At 39.0% G+C, this 26,942-nt stretch overlaps 1 protein-coding gene across 1 annotated transcript in view; it reads left to right on the plus strand.

Moving 5' to 3' along the window:
• LOC133642350 (A disintegrin and metalloproteinase with thrombospondin motifs 7) overlaps nt 1-26,942 on the plus strand; it is a 301,060-nt gene that overhangs the window by 247,858 nt on the left and 26,260 nt on the right. Inside the window, exon 23 of the mRNA XM_062036489.1 lies at nt 7,360-7,522. Within this exon, the coding sequence (XP_061892473.1) occupies nt 7,360-7,522 (163 nt within the window). The remainder of the gene's footprint in view (nt 1-7,359; nt 7,523-26,942) is intronic.

The following is a 26,942-nucleotide window of genomic DNA, read 5'->3' on the forward strand; positions in this document are numbered from 1 at the left end:
TTTAATTGACACAATTAAAGAGGGGGAGGATGTCATTGCTAAGGAGCTGGCGAAGCTATACACAGCTTGCTTACATCAGGGGAAAGTGCCAGAGAAGTGGAAAGAAGCTAACATGATCATCATTTTCAAGAAAGGGGACAAGAGGGACCTCAAGAACTACAGACCTATTAGCCTTCTTTCAAACATATACAAGTTGTTTACAAGAATTCTGACAAATCGAATGGAAAATACACTTAATAGCAACCAACCCAGAGAACAAGCAGGGTTTAGGAGTGGTTTTTCTACCATGGACCGTATTCATACATTGAATCAGATCAAAGAAAAATGCCAAGAATACAACAAACCACTTTGTATGGCCTTCATAGACTATGAAAAAGCATTTGATTCGGTGGAGACACAGTCGGTTCTAAAAGCTCTGCAAGATCAAGGAATTCATCATAAGTACATTAACTTACTCAAGGACATCTACACAAACTGCACTACCACAGTTACGCTGCACAAACCAAGCGAGAAAATCCACATAAAGAAGGGTGTCCGACAAGGCAATACAATTTCGCCTAAACTGTTTACAGCTTGTTTGGAAGGCATATTTCGCTCTCTGGAGTGGGAGGATAAAGGAGTTGATATCAACGGAGACAAATTTAATCATCTGAGATTTGCAGATGACATTGTTGTCTTGGGAGAGCAAATCAGTGAAGTGGAAGATATGCTTAAAGACCTTGCAAATGCCAGCAAATGTTGTGGATTGAAAATGAATATGAAAAAAACAAAAGTTATGGCAAATTCCATGGTGCCTCATGGACCTGTGACTGTTAATGGAAATGAAATTGATGAAGTTAATGAATATATCTATCTGGGGCAGAGATTTAGCCTGAAAGAAAAGAGTCAAGAACAGGAGATAGAGAGGAGAATCAGATTGGGCTGGTGCCAATATGGAAAACTGAGCAACATCATGAGAGGAGAAATACCGTTAAGGCTAAAAAGAAAGGTCTTTAATCAATGCGTGTTACCAACCATGACATATGGAGCTGAAACCTGGGCATTGTCAAATAAAATGGAAAAGAAAATAGCAGCAGCACAACACAACATGGAAAGAAATATGCTCGGAATCACATATAAAGACAGAAAAACAAATGAATGGGTGAGAAAAAAAACGCAAGTCCAAGACATTATGAGAACTATCAAATTCAGTAAGTGGAAGTGGGCTGGACATATCAGTAGAACAGATAATAGATGGACTTCCCTAATGACATCATGGAGATCCATGGATGGGAGCAGAAATAGAGGAAGACCAAGAGTGAGATGGCGAGATGAGATAGACCAGGGGTCGGCAACCCGCGGCTCCGGAGCCGCATGCGGCTCCTTGACCACTCTGATGCGGCTCAGCTACATACATGCCGACCCCCTCGATTTTCCCAGGAGACTTATGGATGTCAGTGTCTCTCATAGATTACTCCCAGGGAAAAATAATCCTATTAACACTCTAATTACTATATAAAGGGCGTGCCCTAATTGCACTGCAGTAATTGTCCTCTATAGCATTTACTTACAGCATGCCAGGCCAGCCACATGTTGTATGTTGTTATTACTTGCTCACACAGGAGACAGCAAAGCATAGTTACTCATCAGCCACACAGCTTACACTGACGGTAGCCGTATCAAACAACTTCAACATTGTTACGTTACAAATATGCGCCACACTGTGAACCCACACCAAAAAAGAATGAAAAACACATTTCTGGAGAACATCCCACTGTAACACAACATAAACACAACACAACCATTACCCAGAATCCCATGCAGTCCTAACTCTTCCGGTCTACATTATACACCCCGCTACCACCAAATCCCCCCACATCAACCCCCCCCCCTCTTCGTGGTTGGTTGAGCGGAAGAGTTAGGGCTGCATGGGATTCTGGGTATTGGTACCGTCAGTGTAAGATGTGTGGCTGCTGAGTTAATAGCCTTGCTGTCTCTTACGTGAGCAAGCTAAAGCTGCATTCCACTTGTGGCCGAGCAGGTACACTGATTGGGCAGACTGTAGAGGGCGCCAAATGCAGTGTCATCACGCTCTGATATTCGGGAGTCTCCCGGGAAAAATGAGAGGGTTGGCAAGTGTGACGCAAGCGACATTCATCCTAAACTCGCGGGCTGCACTAACATCCAATTCCCACATTAAAGTGCGTGCCGGTGCGTGTGTCTGAGACCCCTGGTTAACATAGCACAAAGCATGTAAGCTTTGTATGCGGTGTTTTTCATTTTAAATTTTAAAAACATTTTTGTGGCTCCCATTACTTTATTTAATGTGTGAAACTTGCCAAAATGGCTCTTTGAGTGGTAAAGGTTGCCGACCCCTGAGATAGACAAATATTGGGGAACAGTGCAGTGGCAGGGAGCAGCTAGAGATCGTTCACTATGGCAGAAACATGCTGAGGCTTTCGTCCAGCAGTGGACTGACAATGGCTGATGATGATGATGATGATGATTATATATTCTTACTTTCTATTTTTATTTTTAATACTTTGTAGCACTTTGAGATTTTAACAAATGTAAAGTGCGTAACAAATGCAATTCATTATTATTATTATTATTATTATTACTTTTGACGTTTGTTTGTGGTCATTGTTCTGTTGGAACACCCAACTGTGCCCAAGACCCAACCTCCGAGCTGATGATTTTAGGTTGTCCTGAAGAATTTAGAAGTAATCCTCCTTTTTCATTGTCCCATTTAAAGCACCAGTTCCATTGACAACAAAACAGGCCCAGAGCATAATACTACCACCACCACCATGCTTGACGGTAGGATTGGTGTTCCTAGGATTAACGGCCTCACCTTTTCTCCTCCATACATATTGCTGGGTATTGTGGCCAAACAGCTAAATTTGTGTTTCATCTGACCACATAACTTTCCTCCAGAAGGTCTTATCGTTGTCCATGTGATGTCAGATGAAACAAAAATTGAGCTGTTTGGCCACAATAGCCAGCAATGTGTTTGGAGGAGAAAAGGTGAGGCCTTCAATCCCAAGAACACCATTCGTACCGTCAAGCATAGAAGTAGTAGTATTATGCTCTGGGCCTGTTTTGCTGCCAATGAACTGGTGCTTTACAGAGAGTAAATGGGACAATGAAAAAGGAGGATTACCTCCAAATTCTTCAGGACAACCTAAAATCATCAGCCTGGAGGTTGGGTCTTGGGCGCAGTTCGGTGTTCCAACAGGACAATGACCCCAAACACACATCAAAAGTGGTAAAGGAATGGCTAAATCAGGCTAGAATTAAGGTTTTAGAATGGCCTTCCCAAAGTCCTGACTTAAACGTGTGGACAATGCTGAAGAAACAAGTCCATGTCTGAAAACCAACACATTTAGCTGTTCTGCGCCGATTTTGTCAAGAGGAGTGGTCAAAATTCAACCACAAGCTTGCCAGAAGCTCGTGGATGGCTACCAAAAGCGCCTCATTGCAGTGAAACTTGCCAAGGGACATGTAACCAAATATTAACATTGCTGTATGTATACTTTTGACCCAGCAGATTTGGTCACGTTTTCAGTAGACCCATAATAAATTCATAAAAGGAACCAAACTTCATGAATGTGTGTTGTGACAAACAAGTATGTGCTCCAATCATTCTATCACAAAAAAAAAAAGAGTTGTGGAAAGTATTGGAAACTCAAGACAGCCATGACATTATGTTCTTTACAAGTGTATGTAAACTTTTGACCACGACTGTATATGGTTTCACTTTTATAAGCGGCCCAGTGAGGGAAGCTGTAACTGGGTTGTGGCCCACTATGAAAATGAGTTTGACACCCCTGATTTAGAGTCTTCAATGAACCTAACACATGTTGTTTGGGACTGGAGAGAACCCACACAAGCACAAGGAAAACTCTTTATGCATCTTTTGTATTGTATATCAACCCGAACTGCAGCTTGCTGGAGAAGCAAAGTGAACCTGGACTGAAATTTCCCCGGCACATTTCGACCAATCATTGTCTTGTTTTCCAATCGCATTAGTCCCTGAAAAACACTCCAACATTATAACTGATGAAATGTGCCCCAGCAATGGCCTGGATCGCCCATCCACATCCTCACTTCCAAGTTTAAATTGACAGAGATGTTGACGTCTGATAATAATCTTTCATGCATTTATCTATTTACCAACACCAATCCTGTTTTAAAAGGAGAACTGCACTTTTTGGGGGGTTTTGATTGATTGATTGAGACTTTTATTAGTAGGTTGCACAGTGAAGTACATATTCCGTACAATTGACCACTAAATGGTAACACCCGAATAAGTTTTTCAACTTGTTTAAGTCGGGGTCCACTTAAATTGATTCATGATACAGATATATACTATCATATATACTATCATCATAATACAGTCATCACACAAGATAATCACATTGAATTATTTACATGATTTACAATCAGGGGTGTTGGGGGGGTAGGATATGGACATCAAGTAGTGGACATAGAGAGAGAGAGAGAGAGAGAGAGAGATCAGAAGGCGTAAGAAAAAGTATCTGCATTTGATTATTAGCAATCCGGGGAGGGTGTTAGTTTAGGGTTGTAGCTGCCTGGAGGTGAACTATTATTGTGGTTTTGAAGGAGGATAGAGATGCCCTTTCTTGTATACCTGTTGGGAGCGCATTCCACATTGATGTGGCATAGAAAGAGAATGAGTTAAGACCTTTGTTAGATCGGAATCTGGGTTTAACGTGGTTAGTGGAGCTGCCCCTGGTGTTGTGGTTATGGCGGTCATTTACGTTAAGGAAGTAGTTTGACATGTACTTCGGTATCAGGGAGGTGTAGTGGATTTTATAGACTAGGCTCAGTGCAAGTTGTTTAACTCTGTCCTCCACCTTGAGCCAGCCCACTTTAGAGAAGTGGGTAGGAGTGAGGTGGGATCTGGGGTGGAGGTCTAGAAGTAACCTGACTAGCTTGTTCTGAGATGTTTGGAGTTTAGATTTGAAGGGTTTTGGAGGTGCTAGGTAGGGTTGGGTATCGTTTGAATTCGATCGATTCCGATTCCGATTCTTTGTTTCGATTCTGATTCCTGACTATTCTCGATTCCGATTCTTTTAAGAGGCAGAGTCAAAAAAAAGTTTAGGATATTTTAAATGAGCTAGCTAACCTACAGTCTTTCTGAATGAAATAGTCTGACATTCTCCATCAATTTTAATTCTATTAACTTTTTATGAACGTTACTATAAATTCCTCACAGGGCTGTTTTCAACTAGAATATAAATATCAAATCTATGAACTTGAATATAAATATTATAAATTATGAATACATTACCAGGGGTACACTTTCCTCAAGAGAGCTTTATTTTTTAAAACCTCATGAAAACACATTTACACATAAGTGTATGATGCTGCAGGAAACCTCATGAAAACACATTTACACACACAAGTGTATGATGCTGCAGGAAACCTCATGAAAACACATTTACACACACAAGTGTATGATGCTGCAGGTACTTAAAGATGTTACCGTGCTCCCACTGATGGGCTAACCTGGTGCAGAAAAGCAATTAAACAATAAGAAACAACTTGCAGAACCCAGTCCAGATTAGCAGCAGGTACAGTATAAAATCAGAGACAGTTCTTGTTTAGAAAAATGACCATATCCGCCTTCTCAGGCAGGATGCGTGAGCGTTCTGGACAGATAGTGTCTCCTGCTGTGGAAAATACACGTTCGCTGGGTGTAGAAGAAGCTTGAAAGCATAAATAGGAAAAAGCGAGATCTGACAGCAAAGGATAAGTCTTTTGTTGGTTCCACCGGACCACCACCATGCAGCAGGGTCGTCAGACATAAGTATCGGTGGAACGTCCTGGTACATCTGCAGCTCTCTCTCCACTCGTTTCTTGATGGACATGGAGCTCTGTTATTTCGCGGTTATTTCATTTTTTTTTTGTAAAGGTATGCCACACTTTTGACCGCCGACGCCCGCTATCCATGCTTGAGCTTGACTGACTCGCTCGGCTATGCTAACACTTCCGGCGGTGGGCGCTTCTTCGTTGGTGTTCAGCGGCTTCTTCTTCCGGTTTGGCGGACATATTTTTTTCCTGTCGGCGGACTGGGTATCGAAACTACGAATAGAAATTTAAACTTTTGAACGATTCCGGGAGAATCGGAAAGTTAGTCCCGGTTCCAATCGATACTCGATACTCGATACCCAACCCTAGTGCTAGGGTACCAGGAGGTGCATGCGTAATCGAATAAGGGTTGAACGAGAGTTTTGAGGAATTTTGCCTATCATTCACAACCCCTATGTACAACAATACTCCATTTACATGCCGTGACCTGAATATTAACCAAGTATTAGCGATACTGGTATTTTGAGCGCTACCGCAGACTAAAGTACCAATGATTGTCACACACACACTAGGTGTGGTGAAATCTGTCCTCTGCATTTGACCTATCCCCTTGTTCACCCCATGGAGCAGTGGGCAGCAGCAGTGGGCAGCAGCGGTGGCCGAGCCCGGGAATCATTTTTGGTGATTTAACCCCCAATTCCAACCCTTGATGCTGAGTGCCAAGCAGGGAGGTAATGGGTCCCAACGCCGGCTGCGTTTCTGGGTGTTGTTGATAAATGGCTTTCACTTTGCATAGTAGAGTTTTAACTTACACTTACAGATGTAGCAACAAACTGTAGTTACTGACAGTGGTTTTCTGAAGTGTTCCTGAGCCCATGTGGTGATATCCTTTACACGCTGATGTCGCTTTTTAATGCAGTACCACCTGAGGGATCAAAGGTCCATAATATCATTGCTTGTGTGCAGTAATTTCTCCAGATTCTCTGAACCTTTCGATAATATTACAGACCGCCGATGGTTAAATCCCTAAATTCCTTGCAATAGCTGGTTGAGAAATGTAGTTCTTAAACTGTTCGACAATTTGCTCACACATTTGTTCACAAAGTGGTGGCCCTCGCCCCATCCTTGTTTGTGAATGACTGAGCATTTCATGGAAGCTGCTTTTGTACCCAATCATGGCACCCACCTGTTCCCAATTAGCCTGTTCCCCTGTGGGATGTTCCAAATAAGTGTTTGATGAGCATTCCTCAACTTGCTCAGTCTTTTTTGACACTTGTGCCAGCTTTTTTTAAACATGTTGCAGGCATCAAATTCCAAATGAGCTAATATTGGCAAAAAATAACACAGTTTACCAGTTCGAACGTCAAGTATCTTGACTTTGCAGTCTATTCAATTGAATATAGGTTGAAAAGGATTTGCAAATCATTGTATTCTGTTTTTATTTACGATTTACACAACGTGCCAACTTCACTGGTTTTGGGGTTTGTAGTAGACAGAGCATTTGCTTCAAAATTCAAAATTGTCTTCAAATTCTCATTTCAGTGTTCAGCTTCATGTGGCAGTGGAGTACAGCATCGACTCGTCAAGTGTGTAAACACAAAGACGGAGACAGAAGAAGAAGTCGATCAAGCTCAGTGTGACCACGAGCCGCATCCGGAGACCATGCAGAAGTGTAACCTAAAGGAGTGCCTGAGCGCCCCCTCTGGTGAGTAAAAAACATGCATCACATCAGAGGCTTTTTTCAGTGATGACTACGCACAGAAAGATGGCTGTTTTTCATTCACATGCTCAAATGCACATGCCATAAACAACCATAGCTGGATTTCACAATGTCGAGATCTAACTAACTCTTGCATATTCAACCAATCCTCGCAAATCCTTTGTCCTATCCTTACAACTTCCTGGAAAATGTTGCCCAATCTTCATCATTTTCACCATTCAAATTTGTCCCTGACTTCCGCCACACTATTTTGTATTTTTTTCTTTCATTTATTTATATATTAATTAATTAGGGACAGTGCAGTGTACCGACTGTAAAGGAGCCAGATTATAGCATAGTTGCTCATTAAAAATAGAACATAATTTAACATATTACTTGATATTATCGGGTGTTGTCAAATTATACATTTCAGGGTGTACCCTGCCTACCGCCCGAATGCAGCTGAGATAGGCTCCAGCGACCCCCCTGCCACCCCGAAAGGGACAAGTGGTAGAAAATGGATGGATGGATGGATGGACATCAGATTATCACACTTTTGGAATTTGTATTAATTCCAAAAGTAAATTACTTGCTTACATAATTTTAAGACCTTGAAGAGTGGTTCTCAAACTCTTTTCACCAAGTACCACTTCAGAAAACATTTGGTTTTTCAAGTACCACCATAATGACCTACATTAAAAATACTGTAACTTAGTAAGCCTAAGTATTCATTAAAAACAAGGCAGAGGTTTTATTTAACAAGTGTCTTTAACATTTTGGCCACTGTAACAATACGCACAGTTTAAAAAAGTAACTGTGTTTGAATATAGGAAAATAAAACACTCATTTAATGGAGTGATGCTTTGGCGTGCCACTCACTGACTGAGAAAAAGACCCCAATATTGTGACACAATTGCAATTTTACTGTCAGAATGTCACACACAAACATTTTTAAGGTCAAGGAGCATGTGCACTCAAAATAATATTGTGTGACTTATCTGCAACTACAAACCCCGTTTCCATGAGTTGGGAAATTGTGTTAGATGTAAATATAAACGGAATACAATGATTTGCAAATCCTTTTCAACCCATATTCAATTGAATATGCTACAAAGACAACATATTTGATGTTCAAACTTATAAACATTTTGTTTTTCCAAATAATCATTAACTTTAGAATTTGATGCCAGCAACACGTGACAAAGAAGTTGGGAAAGGTGGCAATAAATACTCATAAAGTTGAGGAATGCTCATCAAACACTTTTTTGGAACATCCCACAGGTGAACAGGAAAATTGGGAACAGGTGGGTGCCATGATTGGGTATAAAAGTAGATTCCGTGAAATGCTCAGTCAGGATGGGGCGAGGGTCACCACTTTGTCAACAAATGCGTGAGGAAATTGTTGAACAGTTTAAGAAAAACCTTTCCCAAGCAGCTATTGCAAGGAATTTAGGGATTTCACAATGTACGGTCCGTAATATCATCAAAGGGTTCAGAAAATCTGGAGAAATCACTGCATGTAAGAAGCTAAGCCCGTGACCTTCGATCCCTCAGGCTGTACTGCATCAACAAGCGACATCAGTGTGTAAAGGATATCACCACATGGGCTCAGGAACACTTCAGAAACCCACTGTCAGTAACTACAGTTGGTCGCTACATCTGTAAGTGCAAGTTAAAACTCTCCTATGCAAGGCGAAAACCGTTTATCAACAACACCCAGAAACGCTGTCGGCTTCGCTGGGCCTGAGCTCATCTAAGATGGACTGATACAAAGTGGAAAAGTGTTCTGTGGTCTGACGAGTCCACATTTCAAATAGTTTTTGGAAACTGTGGACGTCGTGTCCTCCGGACCAAAGAGGAAAAGAACCATCCGGATTGTTATAGGCGCAAAGTTAAAAAGCCAGCATCTGTGATGGTATGGGGGTGTATTAGTGCCCAAGACATGAGTAACTTACACATCTGTGAAGGCGCCATTAATGCTGCAAGGTACATACAGGTTTTGGAGCAACATATGTTGCCATCCAAGCAACGTTACCATGGACGCCCCTGCTTATTTCAGCAAGACAATGCCAAGCCACGTGTCACATCAACGTGGTTTCATAGTAAAAGAGTGCGGGTACTAGACTGGCCTGCCTGTAGTCCAGACCTGTCTCCCATTGAAAATGTGTGGCGCATTATGAAGCCTAAAATACCACAACGGAGACCCCCGGACTGTTGAACAACTTAAGCTGTACATCAAGCAAGAATGGGAAAGAATTCCACCTGAGAAGCTTAAAAAATGTGTCTCCTCAGTTCCCAAACGTTTACTGAGTGTTGTTAAAAGGAAAGGCCATGTAACACAGTGGTGAACATGCCCTTTCCCAACTACTTTGGCACATGTTGCAGCCAAGAAATTCTAAGTTAATTATTATTTGCAAAAAAAAAAAAAAAGTTTATGAGTTTGAACATCAAATATGTTGTCTTTGTAGTGCATTCAACTGAATATGGGTTGAAAAGGATTTGCAAATCATTGTATTCCGTTTATATTTACATCTAACACAATTTCCCAACTCATATATACATGATTATTGCAACATTTGTATTGATTATTTTGATTAATGCATTCAATTTGACATGCTTAGTAAAAACAGAAAAATTGCACTCCAGCGCTTAAGTTACGGTAGTCGAAGTGAATACAGAAATTGCTTAAGGTTGATATGAAAAAAAATAATCTCTAATTTTTTAATGGAAGACTGTGCCAAAAGTGAGTTCCTTGGACTGAAAAAAAACTGTTTATCCATAGGATGTTTTTTTTTTTCTTTATGGAAATGAACGCTCAGCACAAATAAATATGAATTCATTTTTGCTCCTCATCCTTGCAGCGCCCCCCAAGAGAATGTCGCCCTGAGCATTTGCCCATAGGGCCCAGAGCTACCGAATGCGGGTCAATATATGCTGAGCTATCTGAACAAAACATCAACATTTTAACTTTGTGTTGTAAGTGACAAAGCAAATAAGTGTAATGTGTGACAACACACAGGCCGTCTCCGATTAGTCCTAATTTATCAGTGTCCTAACATTAGTGTGCATACAAGGAGCTAATGTAAAGTATTCAATCAAGATGTTGGGCTTCAAGGGGAACTGCACTTTTTTCTTCTTCTTTTTTTGCCTATCATTTACAATCCTTAGACTTAGACTTAGACAAACTTTAATGATCCACAAGGGAAATTGTTCCACACTGTAGCTCAGTTACAAAGGATGGAAAGTGTAAGGCTGGAAAGGACAATGCAGGTATAAAATAGACTAAAAATGTACCGTAGTAGCAATATAAAATATAACATGTATGTAATATTTACATAATATATGTACAGTATATGATATATATACTGATATATTATATTATATGTAGAGATGTCCGATAATGGCTTTTTTGCCGATATCCCGATATTGTCCAACTCTTAATTACCGATTCCGATATCAACCGATACCGATATATACAGTCGTGGAATCAACACATTATTATGCCTAATTTTGTTGTGATGCCCCGCTGGATGCATTAAACAATGTAACAAGGTTTTCCAAAATAAATCAACTCAAGTTATGGAAAAAAATGCCAACATGGCACTGCCATATTTATTATTGAAGTCACAAAGTGCATTAGTTTTTTTTAACATGCCTCAAAACAGCAGCTGGGAATTTGGGACATGCTCTCCCTGAGAGAGCATGAGGAGGTTGAGGTGGGCGGGGTTGGGGTAGCGGGGGGTGTGTATTGTAGCGTCCAGGAAGAGTTAGTGCTGCAAGGGGTTCTGGGTATTTGTCCTGTTGTGTTTATGTTGTGTTACGGTGCGGATGTTCTCCCGAAATGTGTTTGTCATTCTTGTTTGGTGTGGGTTCACAGTGTGGCGCATATTTGTAACAGTGTTAAAGTTGTTTATACGGCTACCCTCAGTGTGACCTGTATGGCTGTTGACCAAGTATGCGTTGCATTCACTTGTGTGTGTGAAAAGCCGTAGATATTATGTGATTGGGCCGACACGCAAAGGCAGTGCCTTTTTAGGTATATTGCCGCTCTGTACTTCTCCCTACGTCCGTGTACCACTCCATACAGCGGCGTTTTAGTCATAAATTTTACTTTTTGCAATCAATACCGATATTTACATTTTAAAGCATTTATCGGACATCTCTAATTATATGTTTAAATAATATATACAATATATAACAATTACCATATACAATATTATGTACATGGTAATCCTTATGTAAGACAAAAACACATGTTTTTCTTTTTTTTAATGCACTCTAACTCGTAAATAAACGTTAGTAAAAGTCAGCTAACAATGGAGCCGATGGGAATTGCTCTGTATCCAAAAGCCTCCATCAAGTTTTTTTTTTTTTATACACGCTGTAAGTATGTATGTGTAATGTAGTAGCAGGCTCATTCATAATAAAATGTAATATTTACCTATTTTGAGCATACAGCGACATTTTAGTTTCACAGACGTATCGCAACGTTGGCGTTTCCCTTCAACAACAACACTACTAATCATGACAGACTTGTGGTGCACACTTCTGGCTTTTCGTGTCAAAGGATGCAGGTTGCAGGATGCAGAAAATCTTAATTTCTCCTCGGGGATTAATAAAGTATTTCTGATTTTGATTCAATGCCCTGCTAGGGTTTTGTCAGGATGGACATTAAGTGTAACATTAAGTTGTTTTCCCATGTTTACTCCAAAACATACATCTAATTAATTCAAGTTTTAGTCATATAGTATAAAAATCGTTTTATACAAATAAAAAAAAGAAGAAAAAAAAAACAACACAATGCCAGAAAGGATGAAGCCAATCGCAATGCTCGGCCGTGCCAACGACTTGTCCCTTATCGTAATTATTTTTCAGGGAGTGGCGACCCTCGCTGTGACACAAAACCTGCATGAGAAACAATGCTGACTGTGTATGTGGGCTGATGTCATTATCATCCCTGCAGGGGGTGGAGTTTGGTTTTGTAAACAGAGGGAAGAGAAAAAAAGACCGGCATCACCCAGTGGTGAACTTGACATGGGTTCGTGCCTCACATGAATTGTACACATGCTTTCAAAGGGTACGATTCTCTATTGCGCATTAGTCACATGCGTCATTGCACCTTGCCGTGCGTTTCCCACCTAGGCTTTCAGTGATGTCCTGTGTCCAATGATTACCTCTCAAAATACCATCATTGATGTCACCACATGACCATTGCTGGAGAAATACTGTACAGGAACACATTTACGCACTACTGGGCATTGAATCACCACCAACAGCGTACGAAACGGGTTATTTTCTGCCGCATTTAAAAAACAATAAACCCGCATCAGCAATTAAAACATATCTTATGGGGTACTGTCAAAATAAAAAATTGCAAAAAACATATTAAACGTGAAAAAATAAAGAAATAAAATATCTGAACTCACAATTTGTTGGACCCATTCGAGCTTCCAGGGTTTAGCGACATGGTCTCACGAGATGTAGTTTCTCTTTAAATATCTTTCTTGAAAATGGCCTTGCAAATATATGTGTTGTCTTGTCCAATCATAATAGATGCAGAACGAGGCGTGTTGGCTGAGTTCTTAAAGTTTACTCCACAGCGTGCTCATCAAAAACACCCCGCTGCCAGCAATGGCGAAACAGGGCTACTGCGCATGCTCTTCACTACTGTGGCATGCTGGGTAATGGAGTTCTTATGTTACCTAGCTCATAACATCACAATATATGTATCTGCCTCAGGCCAGCTAGAAGGCCTTACTTTGACATCCAACCTATACCCGGAGATGGCGAGCGAGACGCGAAAAAAACGCTGGTTTGCGGCACTTTTTTTTGGTTTTACTTTCGGGTGGATTATGATCAACTCTTCATTTAAACAGGAAGATATGAACATTCAAGCAGTCGGCATCCTAGTGAGTGCAGACGTTGTACAGTAAGGGATTGTTTTATTATGTTCGTAGTTTGTATATCTTGTTTAGCACTTAGCAACACAGCTGCCTGATGCTTAGTGTTTCACTAAAGCTGCATCCGTTCTGCACACAGCTTCTAAAACTTGTAGGTCATCTTCCTTATATTCAGGCTCAAAAATATAAGGTTATGGATCACAAAGTGCGCTGTAAGTACAAGGTTTGTTGCTGTTGAAGGGAAAAGCGAACGCTGTGATGCATCCGTAAAAAGTAATACGCCGCTGTTTGCTTAAAATGATCAAAATACGTAAATATTACATGTTAATCTGCCTGTTCCTACAGTATGTATATACTTACAGCATGTATATTAAACATTGATGGAGGTTTTTGGATGTTATTTAGAGCGATTTAATAGACGGAATAGAGCAACTCTCATTGGCTCTATTGTTTTTTTACGAGTTAGAATCCATTAAAAAAAACATGTGTGTTCTTGTCTTTCATAAGGACTGTGAATCCATCCATGATAGACAAAATTCCCCCAAAAATACAGTTCCTCTTTAAGGTCATGCAATTTGAAACTCCACTTTGAGGAAAATATGTCTTGAAAGATACCCAAAACTTAGATGTTTGAATATTGAATATTATTAGAGCGCACCAGTGATATATTTGAATATGGCTGGGCAATTATACGATCATCTTCACTGGTAAGTTAATGATAACTTCTCAGCCTCGAATACCGTCATTTCTAGGCTATAGAGTGCACCTAAATACTAGGCGCACCCATATATATATATAAAGGTTTATTTGAAATAGGGACAGATACAGAAACATAGATATCTGAAACAGTTATCCAATGTATGCATCATAGTGTTTGTAGCCAAAGCTAATTTACAACAACACAGATCTAACATCATTAAAATGGGAAAATAAAAAGAATGAGGCAAAGAGGAGTCGATAATAATGATAATAGTAACAATAAAGACAAAGTGCAAACTAGATAAAAGCCAAGAATAATAATAATAATAATAACACAGACAAAGTGCAAACTAGATAAGAACCAATTAGTAAAAATTAGTAAAAAATAAACATGGGAACACGATTGTTGCTGAACTAGCCACAATTTTTTGCATTCAATTTTTCACAAATGTTATTTTGTACATATATTTACCACACAAGTCGCAGGTGTACACATTGAAGCATTAAATATTTACACAGGCGCTTTTGTCCATTCACAAATTTAACACAACTTAAAGTAACTTACCCGCAGCGTGTTCTTGGCCCCTTTTCCGCTGACGTCGACTTCTTCGGCATGCAACGGTCTGGCTTTTCAGTGCCTGTTATTGGTGGTGGAGTTCAGTTCCATGCGACAAGTTTTTTTTTTTTTATTACGATGGCCGGGTCGATTTATGGCTGCCTATCTGTGCGTTTCGTCGTGTCTTCAACCATGACGAAGGTGAGTCCATACCACGCTAAATGGCTGACTGAATGATTGTGTGAGTGTGTTCTATTTAATGTGGACAATTTCATAGGTCCACCGTGACCCTGTGTGGCAATTTTATTGGTCTGATGTGACGAGGCTAAATGTATTGGCAGCTCCTTCTTCTCTACTGTACACAGTACTCTCTCGAATTGACCTTCTTTACGTTGACAATAGACTAATACACTCTGTCTGCTCTCGCTCTCATGGGCTAGTTGTTATTTCTGATCGAACATTTGTCTCCCATCGTCCCACTACCCTTGGCGCTTCAGTCCCTTTTTCGTGAGTCAGATTTGACCGTATGGGCCTGTTTGCTTCAAACAACGTGAGTGAAGTGCCAGCATCGCATGCCAGGCAGATCATTTTGCCACTAGGAGAAAGAGTGCTCAAAAGTATCCCAGAATTTCAGGACAGGTGTGCAGTTTCACCAGATGCTGGTCCCCTTAAGGAATTACTCCCCCCAAAAAGTACAAACCCCGTTTCCATATGAGTTGGGAAATTGTGTTAGATGTAAATATAAACGGAATACAATGATTTGCAAATCCTTTTCAACCCATATTCAATTGAATGCACTACAAAGACAAGATATTTGATGTTCAAACTCATAAACTTTATTTTTTTTTTGCAAATAATAATTAACTTAGAATTTCATGGCTGCAACACGTGCCAAAGTAGTTGGGAAAGGGCATGTTCACCACTGTGTTACATGGCCTTTCCTTTTAACAACACTCAGTAAACGTTTGGGAACTGAGGAGACACATTTTTTAAGCTTCTCAGGTGGAATTCTTTCCCATTCTTGCTTGATGTACAGCTTAAGTTGTTCAACAGTCCGGGGGTCTCCGTTGTGGTGTTTTAGGCTTCATAATGCGCCACACATTTTCAATGGGAGACAGGTCTGGACTACAGGCAGGCCAGTCTAGTACCCGCACTCTTTTACTATGAAGCCACGTTAATGTAACATGTGGCTTGGCATTGTCTTGCTGAAATAAACAGGGGCGTCCATGGAAACGTTGCTTGGATGGCAACATATGTTGCTCCAAAACCTGTATGTACCTTTCAGCATTAATGGCGCCTTCACAGATGTGTAAGTTACCCATGTCTTGGGCACTAATACACCCCCATACCATCACGGATGCTGGCTTTTCAACTTTGCGCCTATAACAATCCGGATGGTTCTTTTCCTCTTTGGTCCGGAGGACACGACGTCCACAGTTTCCATAAACAATTTGAAATGTGGACTCGTCAGACCACAGAACACTTTTCCACTTTGTATCAGTCCATCTTAGATGAGCTCAGGCCCAGCGAAGCCGACGGCGTTTCTGGGTGTTGTTGATAAACGGTTTTCGCCTTGCATAGGAGAGTTTTAACTTGCACTTACAGATGTAGCGACCAACTGTAGTTACTGACAGTGGGTTTCTGAAGTGTTACCGAGCCCATGTGGTGATATCCTTTACACACTGATGTCGCTTGTTGATGCAGTATAGCCTGAGGGATCGAAGGTCACGGGCTTAGCTGCTTACGTGCAGTGATTTCTCCAGATTCTCTGAACCCTTTGATGATATTGTGGACCGTAGATGGTGAAATCCCTAAATTCCTTGCAATAGCTGGTTGAGAAAGGTTTTTCTTAAACTGTTCAACAATTTGCTTACGCATTTGTTGACAAAGTGGTGACCCTCGCCCCATCCTTGTTTGTGAATGACTGAGCATTTCATGGAATCTACTTTTATACCCAATCATGGCACCCACCTGTTCCCAATTTGCCTGTTCACCTGTGGGATGTTCCAAATAAGTGTTTGATGAGCATTCCTCAACTTTATCAGTATTTATTGCCACCTTTCCCAACTTCTTTGTCACGTGTTGCTGGCATCTAATTCTAAAGTTAATGATTATTTGCACACAAAAAAAAGTTTATCAGTTTGAACCTCAAATATGTTGTCTTTGTAGCATATTCAATTGAATATGGGTTGAAAATGATTTGCAAATCATTGTATTCCGTTTATATTTACATCTAACACAATTTCCCAACTCATATGGAAACGGGGTTTGTAGAATTTGACGTCATGGCTACTGAGGAGGCATCAGCAGTATCACTAAGAAAATTGTCACATATTTATGAATTAGGTGACAAACCCAGGAAATTGCTTTCACACTAGAGCAATGTGGTGTCTCTTCACAGATACACACTGGTACTGTCGACCCAGTGACTTGAATAACCAATTCGAGACTTATTATGAAACCTTATATTCCTGTGGGTCCCACTGCCAAATGTTCTAAAGGTCGCTAGAAAGCCCATCTATTGACCCTGAAATGTTCGGCAGGCAAGATGAACCTCTGAACCCCGAAGAACTAAAGTCTACCGTGATGTCAATGCAGAGTAGAAAATGTCCAGGCCCTGACGGATTTCTGAATTTCATATATGATTTCATACGAAACTCTGTGACTGATGATTTGCGTCCAACGTAGTCTTCGGAATGAATGAAGATATCTGGCAGTTGGTTTTGTAAGGTGGTTCACAGAGTCCATTTTCCGTGGATTGTATCCAATTTGTGATCGGTGTAATAAGGGAATAGCTGATCTTTATGGGGTGCAGAGTTTTTTGGCAGATATTTCTCACATTTAACACACTTTTCTCACATTAAGCTCATTTTCATCACATTTAACTAAATGTTGAATCTGAATCTAAATGTTAAATTTAAATGTAAATGTCAAATATAAATCTAAATGTAAAATTTAAACCTAAATGCTGAACCTATATGTTAAATCTAAATCTAAATCAACTTGTAAATGTGGGTGCTTAATGTTGACTCTAAACCTAAATGGTAGATCTAAATCTAATGTTAAATCGACATCTGTAATCTAAATATTAAAGCTAAACCAAAAAGTTCAATCCAAATCTGAAATCTAAATCTCAAATGCAAATCTTACATCGAAATGTGAGTGCTAAATGTTGAATGTCAATCTAAATGTTAAATCTAAACCTAAATGTTAAATCTAAATCTAAATCCACTTGTAAATGTGAGCACTTAATGTTGACTCTAAACCGAAATGGTAGATCTAAATCTAATGTTGAATCTAAATATTAAATTTCAACCAAAAATTGTAATCCAAATCTGAAGTCTAAATCTCAAATGTAAATCTTACATCTAAGCGTGAGCGCTAAATGTTGAATGTAAATCTAAATTTTAAATCTAAACCTAAATGTTAAATCTAAATCAACTTGTAAATGTGGGTGCTTAATGTTGACTCTAAACCAAAATGGTAGATCTAAATCTAATGTTAAATCTAAATCTGGAATCTAAATATTAAATTTAAACCAAAAAATGTAATCCAAATCTGAAATCTAATTCTCAATTTTAAATCTTACATTTAAATGTAAACGCTAAATGTTGAATGTAAATCTAAATGTTAAATCTAAATCTAAATCTAAATCAACTTGTAAATGTGAGCACTTAATGTTGACTCTAAACCTAAATGGTAGATCTAAATCTAATGTTAAATCTAAATCTGGAATCTAAATATTAAATTTAAACCAAAAAGTTTAATCCAAATCTGAAATCTAAATCTCAAATGTAAATATTTCATCTAAACGTGAGCGCTAAATGTTGAATGTAAATCTATATGTTAAATCTAAACCTAAATGTTTAATCTGAATCTTAAATCTAAATCAACTTGTAAATGTGAGCACTTAATGTTGACTCTAAACCTAAATGGTGGATCTAAATCTAATGTTAAATCTAAATGGGGGGGGGTGTATTTAAAAAAAAAAATATATATATATATATATATATTTTTTTTTTTACATAAATAAATACAATCATGTGTGCTTACGGACTGTATCCCTGCATACTGTATATAATGTATATATTGTGTTTTTTATGTTGATTTCATTCAAAAAATATATATATATATATTCATTTTTTTGTTTTGTTTTTTTCTTGTGCGGCCCGGTACCAATCGGTCCGCGGACCGGTACCGGGCCGTGGCCCGGTGGTTGGGGACCACTGTACTAGACAACTTGTCTTTTAGTAGTAAGTAAGCAAACAAAGGCTCTTAATTTAGTCTGCTGACATATGCAGTAATTATTATTTTGTCAACATTATTAAGGACAAGTGGTAGAAAATGAATTATTAATCTACTTGTTCATTTACTGTTAATATCTGCTTACTTTCTCTTTTAACATGTTGTATCTACACTTCTGTTAAAATGTAATAATCACTTATTCTTCTGTTGTGTGAATACTTTACATTAGTTTTGGATGATACCACAAATTTGGGTATAAAATCCGATACCAAGTCATTACAGGATCCTACATTGGTTATATCCAAAGTCCTCATGTGGCCAGGGACATATTTCCTGACTTCATAAACATAATAGACATTTAAAAAAAACGAAATAAGATGTGATGCCAAAAAATATCGACGTAATCATAGTAGTATTGACTAAATACGCTCCTGTACTTGTTATCATTACAGTGGATGTCAGGTGTAGATCCACCAATGGCGTTTGTTTACGTTTTGACGCCTGGTGAGCTACGGTGTGTAGTGAAGCATGTTTAGCTATTCCTCGTCCTGCAGGGATGATACTTGTAAGACACATACTTTATTTGTCGCCATGGAGGCGAAGATTAGTAATTTAGAAGTAGCTGGACTTTAGCCGCTAGCTAGCTAGCCATGTCTTAAAGCACCTCCTCCGGTGGGCGTTTCAGTGTTATAACTTCACCTTTATCCTTAGTTTTTAAGCCAAAATGTGTTCGTTCTCCCTTTTCAGTCCAAACACTGTGTCTGCTTGTAAGTACTCAGTGATTCTGCGCTACCGAACATGCTCGTCTGCTCGTAAACCAGCAATGACACGTGACGACGAGAGGGGGCGCACCGGTACTTTTCAGAGGCGGTATAGTACAGAATATGATTAATTAGTATTGCGGTACTATACTAATACTGGTATACCATACAACCCTACTTGTAATGCAGTTTTCTCTTCAGTTGGAAAAACTGGGTCACAGGTGGTTTGTTCTGCTGTATTTTTATTTTTGTTGCCATACCTTTCCAACAAGTCTCTTTCGTCCATGTTGACGGGTTCATCTTACTCATTCCGTTTAAAGCCGAAATATGCCCACAGCGACATCTGGCTTTGCAATCATATTTTTCCTCCTGATTTGTGTTGCCTTGCGGTGCTTCTCACCAGCGAGTGGTAACCCGCGAGGCTCTGTCCGTGCTTTCTGTTTGTGCAAGCTCGCGGTCCCACCTCCGCCCACCGAGACAAAGTTTGCGGATGCCTGACTAGAGGGTTGACTGCTATTTCTCCTATTGAATAAATGTGCTCTGGTGCTGAGAGCGATGAGAGTGAACCCTCTTGCACCCTGATTGAATGTGACAGCCGGAAAAAACACACGGACATGGAAATATATTGACGCAGACCACTATTAGTTATCAAGTTCATTTTCATATATCATTCCATTGGTTAATAGGCCTACAAATACAATATATATGCTACATACAATCACGAGCCACTACTATTTCTGGGAAGGGTATGGGAGGGATTCTGTCAAGAACTTTCCCTTTTGGTGTTCCGGTTTAAAGTTGTTGCATGTGGCTAGCTGAAAATATAAAATAAATAATCCCAAAAATTAGGGCTTTCAAAGTTAACGCGATAATGCGTTAATTATAACCGCGCTAATTTAACATGCGTCTGGATTTTTTTTCTTCCCTCGGTCCATTCTTTAGTGTATGGACCATTCTTTAGTGTATGGAAATGTAATTTTATTTTATTTTTATTAAGGATCCTCATTACCTGGTTGCCACAACAACCCAAGGATCCTCATTACCTGGTTGCCACAACAACCCACTAGTCTTCCTGGGGTCCACAATTCAATACAATTACAAGTAAAAGCATATAATGTGTGTATATGTATTTATATGACATAACATTTTTATATACTATTATTATTATTATTATTAAACATACAGTAAGTAATAAGAGGGGTGGGAGTACATAAGTTTTTACTTCTTCTCACTCCTTTTCGGATATGTTTACATTAAATGTTTATTTTCATTTCTTGTTTCTTTTGCTTTTTATTATTACTATTATTATTATTATTATTATTATTGTTGTTTTTGTTATTCATTCTTGAATGGCTTTTTTGTTGGTTTTTTTTTCAAAATTTGTTGTTTTTGTTTTGTGTACATATTCGAAATAAACATGAAAATGAAATGTAAATGAAAATAATTATGACTACACAATACAGGAAAAAAAAATTAAATAAAAGCATCAATAAGAAAACAAGCAAACAATTTACAGTCACAGAATAATAATTACCATATAAATATAACTACACAATATAAAACCAAACAAATCATCAACGAGCAAACTAATTTAAAGACTCAGATAAAATATTACTTTCTTTTTAAAAACCTGTTTACTTTCAATGCCGGTGAGAATTTGAGGCAGGTTATTCCAGAGCGATACAGATCTATAAATAAAAGATTTCCGCAAGAGCATTCTTCCTGGGACGAGGGAGTACAAAATGCCCCTCACTGGACGCCCTGGTATTATGATTAAGTATAGTGCTAAAAAAAAAAAAAAGAAAAAAAGTATAGTGCTACTGTGAGTAAAACAACTTGCACTGAGCCTAGTCTATAAAATCCACTACACCTCCCTGATACCGAAGTACATGTCAAACTACTTCCTTAACGTAAATGACCGCCATAACCACAACACCAGGGGGAGCTCCACTAACCACGTTAAACCAAGATTCCGATCTAACAAAGGTCTTAACTCGTTCTCTTTCTATGCCACATCAATGTGGAATGCGCTCCCAACAGGTGTAAAAGAAAGGGCATCTCTATCCTCCTTCAAAACCGCAATAAAAGTTCACCTCCAGGCAACTTCAACCCTAAACTAACACCCTCCCCGGATTGTTAATAATCAAATGTAAATAATCAAATGTAGATACTTTTTCTTATGCTTTCTGACCTCTCTCTCTCTCTCGCTCTCTCTCTCTCTCTCTCTCTCTCTCTCTCTCTCTCTCTCTATATATATATATATATATATATATATATGTCCACTACTTGCTGTACATATCCTCATATCCTACCAAGTCAGGCCTACGCTGTTTCAATATCCATTTCTCTGTTCTCATTTGTTGATGACTGAAGTGATGATAACAACCAAACCCAGCCCCCCCCCCCCCCCCCCCTCCACATCCCACACCCCGGATTGTAAATAATGTAAATAATTCAATGTATGTACCCTGATGATTATCTTGTGTGATGACTGTATTATGATGATAGTATATATCTGATAGTATATATCTGTATCATGAATCAATTTAAGTGGACCCCGACTTAAACAAGTTGAAAAACTTATTCGGGTGTTACCATTTAGTGGTCAATTGTACGGGATATGTACTTCACTGTGCAACCTACTAATAAAAGTCTCAATCAATCAATCAATCAAACTATTTGGGCCATAAGAAAAGCAGGAGTTTTACTACCGGTTACTGATTTGAACAATATAAGAGTATTAGCTGACAACCTGGTCTGCACTGTTAGCCAGGAAAGAGAAGCATGCATTTGGTTCACATTGGTTCTTAGTGAACAACCAAGAACCAGCCTTGCTGCCCTATTCTGGACAATCTGGAGCTTACTGATCTCCCCACTTGCAGCAGACGCCCAGACTGTAGAACAATAGTCAAGATGACACAAGACTAAACTCTTAACAATCTGACAAAAAAGAGGTGGATCAACAAAAGCAGCACATTTCCTGGAAATACCAACAGCCCTTCCCATCTTTGTAAATATATCACTGATATGTTTTGACCAGGATAGAGTGCAGTCCAGCATCACTCCAAGGAGCTTGGCACTTCTGACCTGTTGAACTGTTGAAATACCTAGCCTCAGATCCAACTTTGGGTCACAGGATAATCCTTGCCTAGTCCCCAATACAATACTTTTTGTTTTTGAGATGTTAAGGACAAGTCTGTTACATACTGTCCAGTCATGCACAGCTTTTAGTTCCTCACTCAATACTACATTAAGTACACTGCATGATGGTGCAGCATGGTATAAGGTTTCATCATCAGCATAAAGAACCAATTTGGCACGCCCGGTAGTCCAAGGTAAATCATTGGTGAATATAGAAAAAAGTAAAGGTCCTAGGCAACTTCACTGTGGAACACCACAATCCAAACTTCTGCTATTAGACAAGCTGCCATTAAGATACACCTGTTGTGATCTTGAGGACAAATAACTCTGTATCTACATTAAAGCCGAAGTATTAAAACCATAACATTTAAGTTTCTCAATAAAAGGAGAGTGGTCAATCATGTCAAATGCAGCACTAAAATCTAACAGCCCAGCTCCAACCAACATAGAATTATCTATAACATTAAGCCAATCGTCGGTCATTTGTATAAGAGCAGTAGACGTAGAGTGGCCCGTTCTATACGCATGTTGAGAATCAGTTGCTAGCCCATTTGATTGAAAGTAAGCTTGAATTTGAGCATACACACATTTCTCCAGTATTTTACATAAACCAGGTAAGATGCTTATTGGTCTAGAATTGCCCTCATTGAAAGCCAATTTGATATCCTTATGTAGAGGAGTAACCTTAGCCACCTTCCATATCTTTGGACACAGGCCCACTTGTAAACATTTATTAAAAATATGACAAACAGGCACTGATATGATACCAGCAATCAATTTCAGTAATTTACTATCCAGGTTGTCTACACCAGCTACTTTGTTGTCCGGAAGAGAGTGTAGTAACCTCTCAACCTCACTGACTTCAACCTGATGAAAATTGAATTCACAGTCCTTAGTATCCATTATAATATTCCTAATGTGGTCAGCAGATTTGTTGTTATTGGATATATGCATACCATGCCTTAATTGAGATACCTTGTCAACATAATAGTTATTAAAATTATTTGCAATGTCCCCTGGCTTAGTGAGTACCAACCCATTTGATTCCACAAAAGGTATACAGACATTGTTCTTTCTACCCATGATTTCATTCAAAACATTCCATAAGTTTTTGCTATCATATCTCACATCATATAACCTCTGTTTGTAATATTCCCTTTTTTTCAGTTTGTTTAACTTTGTGACCTGGTTTCTTAAAAATGAATTTTTTTTATTCAAACAGGGATAGCAGATCCATTCTATGTGTCATACTTGATCATTTTGCGATATTGCCATATTTTTGCTGAAAGGATTTAGTGGAGAACATCGACGATAAAGTTCGCAACTTTTGGTCGCTGATAAAAAAAGCCTTGCTTGTACCGGAAGTAGCATGACGTCGCAGGTTGAAGGGCTCCTCACATTTTCCCATTGTTTACACCAGCAGCGAGAGCGATTCGGACAGAGAAAGCGACGATTACCCCATTAATTTGAGCGAGGATGAAAGATTTGTGGATGAGGAATGTGAGAGTGAAGGACTAGAGTGCAGTGCAGGACGTATCTTTTTTCGCTCTGACCGTAACTTAGGTACAAGGGCTCATTGGATTCCACACTTTCTCCTTTTTCTATTGTGGATCACGGATTTGTATTTTAAACCACCTCGGATACTATATCCTCTTGAAAATGAGAGTCGAGAACGCGAAATGGACATTCACAGTGACTTTTATCTCCACGACAATACATCGGTGAAGCACTTTAGCTACGGAGCTAACGTGATAGCATCGTGCTTAAATGCAGAAAGAAACAAAATAAATAAGACCCTGACTGGAAGGATAGACAGAAGATCAACAAACTACTATCAGGAGACACCGAACCAAACACTGGACCTGTAACTACACGGTTAATGCTGTGCCGCCTGTCGAAGCCTAGCAATGCTGTTGCTAACGACGCCATTGAAGCTAACTTAGCTACGGGACCTCGTCAGAGCTATGATAAAAACATTAGCGCTACACCTACGCCAACCCTCATCTGCTCATCAACACCCGTGCTCACCTGCGTTCCAGCGATTGACGGCGCTACGAAGGACTTCACCCAATAATCGATGCGATCGGCGGCTATCGTCGGATAGCGCGTCTGCTATCCAAGTCAAAGTCCTCCTGGTTGTGTTGCTGCAGCCAGCCGCTAATACACCGATCCCACCTACAGCTTTCTTCTTTGCAGTCTTCATTGTTCTTTAAACAAATTGCAAAAGATTCACCAACACAGATGTCCAGAATACTGTGGAATTTTGCGATAAAAACAGAGCTGTTTGTATTGGGATACAATGTGTCCGAATACTTCCGTTTCAACCATCGACGTCACGCGCATACGTCATCATACATAGACGTTTTCAACCGGAAGTTTCGCGGGAAATTTAAAATTGCACTTTATAAGTTAACCCGGCCGTATTGGCATGTGTTGCAATGTTAAGATTTCATCATTGATATATAAACTATCAGACTGCGTGGTCTGTAGTAGTGGGTTTCAGTAGGCCTTTAAGGAACAGTACTTATGCCTGTCATCAATTAAACCTGAGTTGACAGAGGCTTTTTTTAGCCATGTCTCTTTCTGTCATTAAACTTCTAAGTCCATTATCAATCCATGGGGCAGACTTAGTTTTGACTGAAAACTTTTTCAAAGGGGCATGCTTGTCCACAACACTCATGTACATTAACATAAATAAGTCCAGTGCAGCCTCAGGGTCTTCCTCACTGCACACCTTGTTCCAATTTAAACATCATATGTGTACAGCTCTGGTAATGGGTACATTCACACCCACCTGCACAAATGTACTTCAAAATGTAACAATCAAAATAAATATGACTTTTTTTTTTGTTTACTAGGGCATGCATGTATAATATGCATTAGTTTGACCATTTAAAATCAACGATAATAAAAAGGAGATGCTTGGAAATAGCATAAAAATGCCCCAAAAACTTGGAAAAACGCGATTCAGAGCGTTACTTTTTGGTGTAACCATCATGAGCGTTCTGTTCAGGTATATTTATTTTATATTTTGATAAATCATCATATTTATGTATTACTAAATTTAAATAGGTATTGATCAATCTTTAAGCTGTGTGTGTATTTGATTTCAGTTTTCTTTTGACATCTTATTTAGAATTGTCGTTGAAACTTTTACAACCTTGTGCTGCGCTCATGATGGTGTAACCAAACTAGATTTGGTTTAATGATCTTATTTTGAATATTTATTCCCTTTTTTACATTTAGTATATTTAAATATATTCATTCATAAACATTGAATACATTACAAATATCAATAAAATGCAATTGCCTTCATCTTATAGGGTAATGTTAAGTTACACCAAGTCATGAGCGTAACACTAAGCTTCATCACTTTGACTTGTAATATCTCTAATTCTGGTGGTGTTTTATGCTTTTTTCTTTTTGGAACATGTATTATACATATAATACAATAAAGTCCCATATAAAATTATGTTTCTAGCAATACTTTAATTTTGCCTTTGAAAGTAACACTCCAATGTCCATTAGTGGAGCTGTACATGTCAATAAAACACTCTTCATCAAATCTCTTATAAGACCTTGTAAAAATAATTTTCGCTTTAGGTTTAGGAACCCTTGTCTTTCTAGTGACAGCTATTATATTGTGGTCAGTAAAACCTACAGGAACCGAGACTGCTTTGTATAAATATGATCAATGCATGTAGCTAAAATAATACCATCACTATTACTACCTATTCTCGTGGGAGGGGCTACAACTTGGGACAGATTGCAAGCATTTAAAATGGATAGTAACTTATTTTTGTTTGTACACCCCTGTCCCAGCCAGTCAACATTCATATCACCCAGTAAATAGATTTCTCTATTCTCATCTGATATCCTGTCAAACATCTCACATAATTCCTTCAGATACAGAGCATCAGCACTAGGAGGCCTATAGAAACAGCATACTATAATTGGTTTCAAAAAAGGCAGATGGACCTGCACACAAATAGCTTCAATGCTCTCCCTCATCAAATCATTACACACGTTGATAGATAAATGATTCTGAACATAAATAGCCACCCCACCCCCAAACCTGTTCCTATCTTTCCTAAAAATTGAGAACCCTTCAATGGCTACAACTG

This window comes from Entelurus aequoreus, linkage group LG02, assembly GCF_033978785.1.
Source record: "Entelurus aequoreus isolate RoL-2023_Sb linkage group LG02, RoL_Eaeq_v1.1, whole genome shotgun sequence".
Taxonomy (NCBI): domain Eukaryota; kingdom Metazoa; phylum Chordata; class Actinopteri; order Syngnathiformes; family Syngnathidae; genus Entelurus; species Entelurus aequoreus.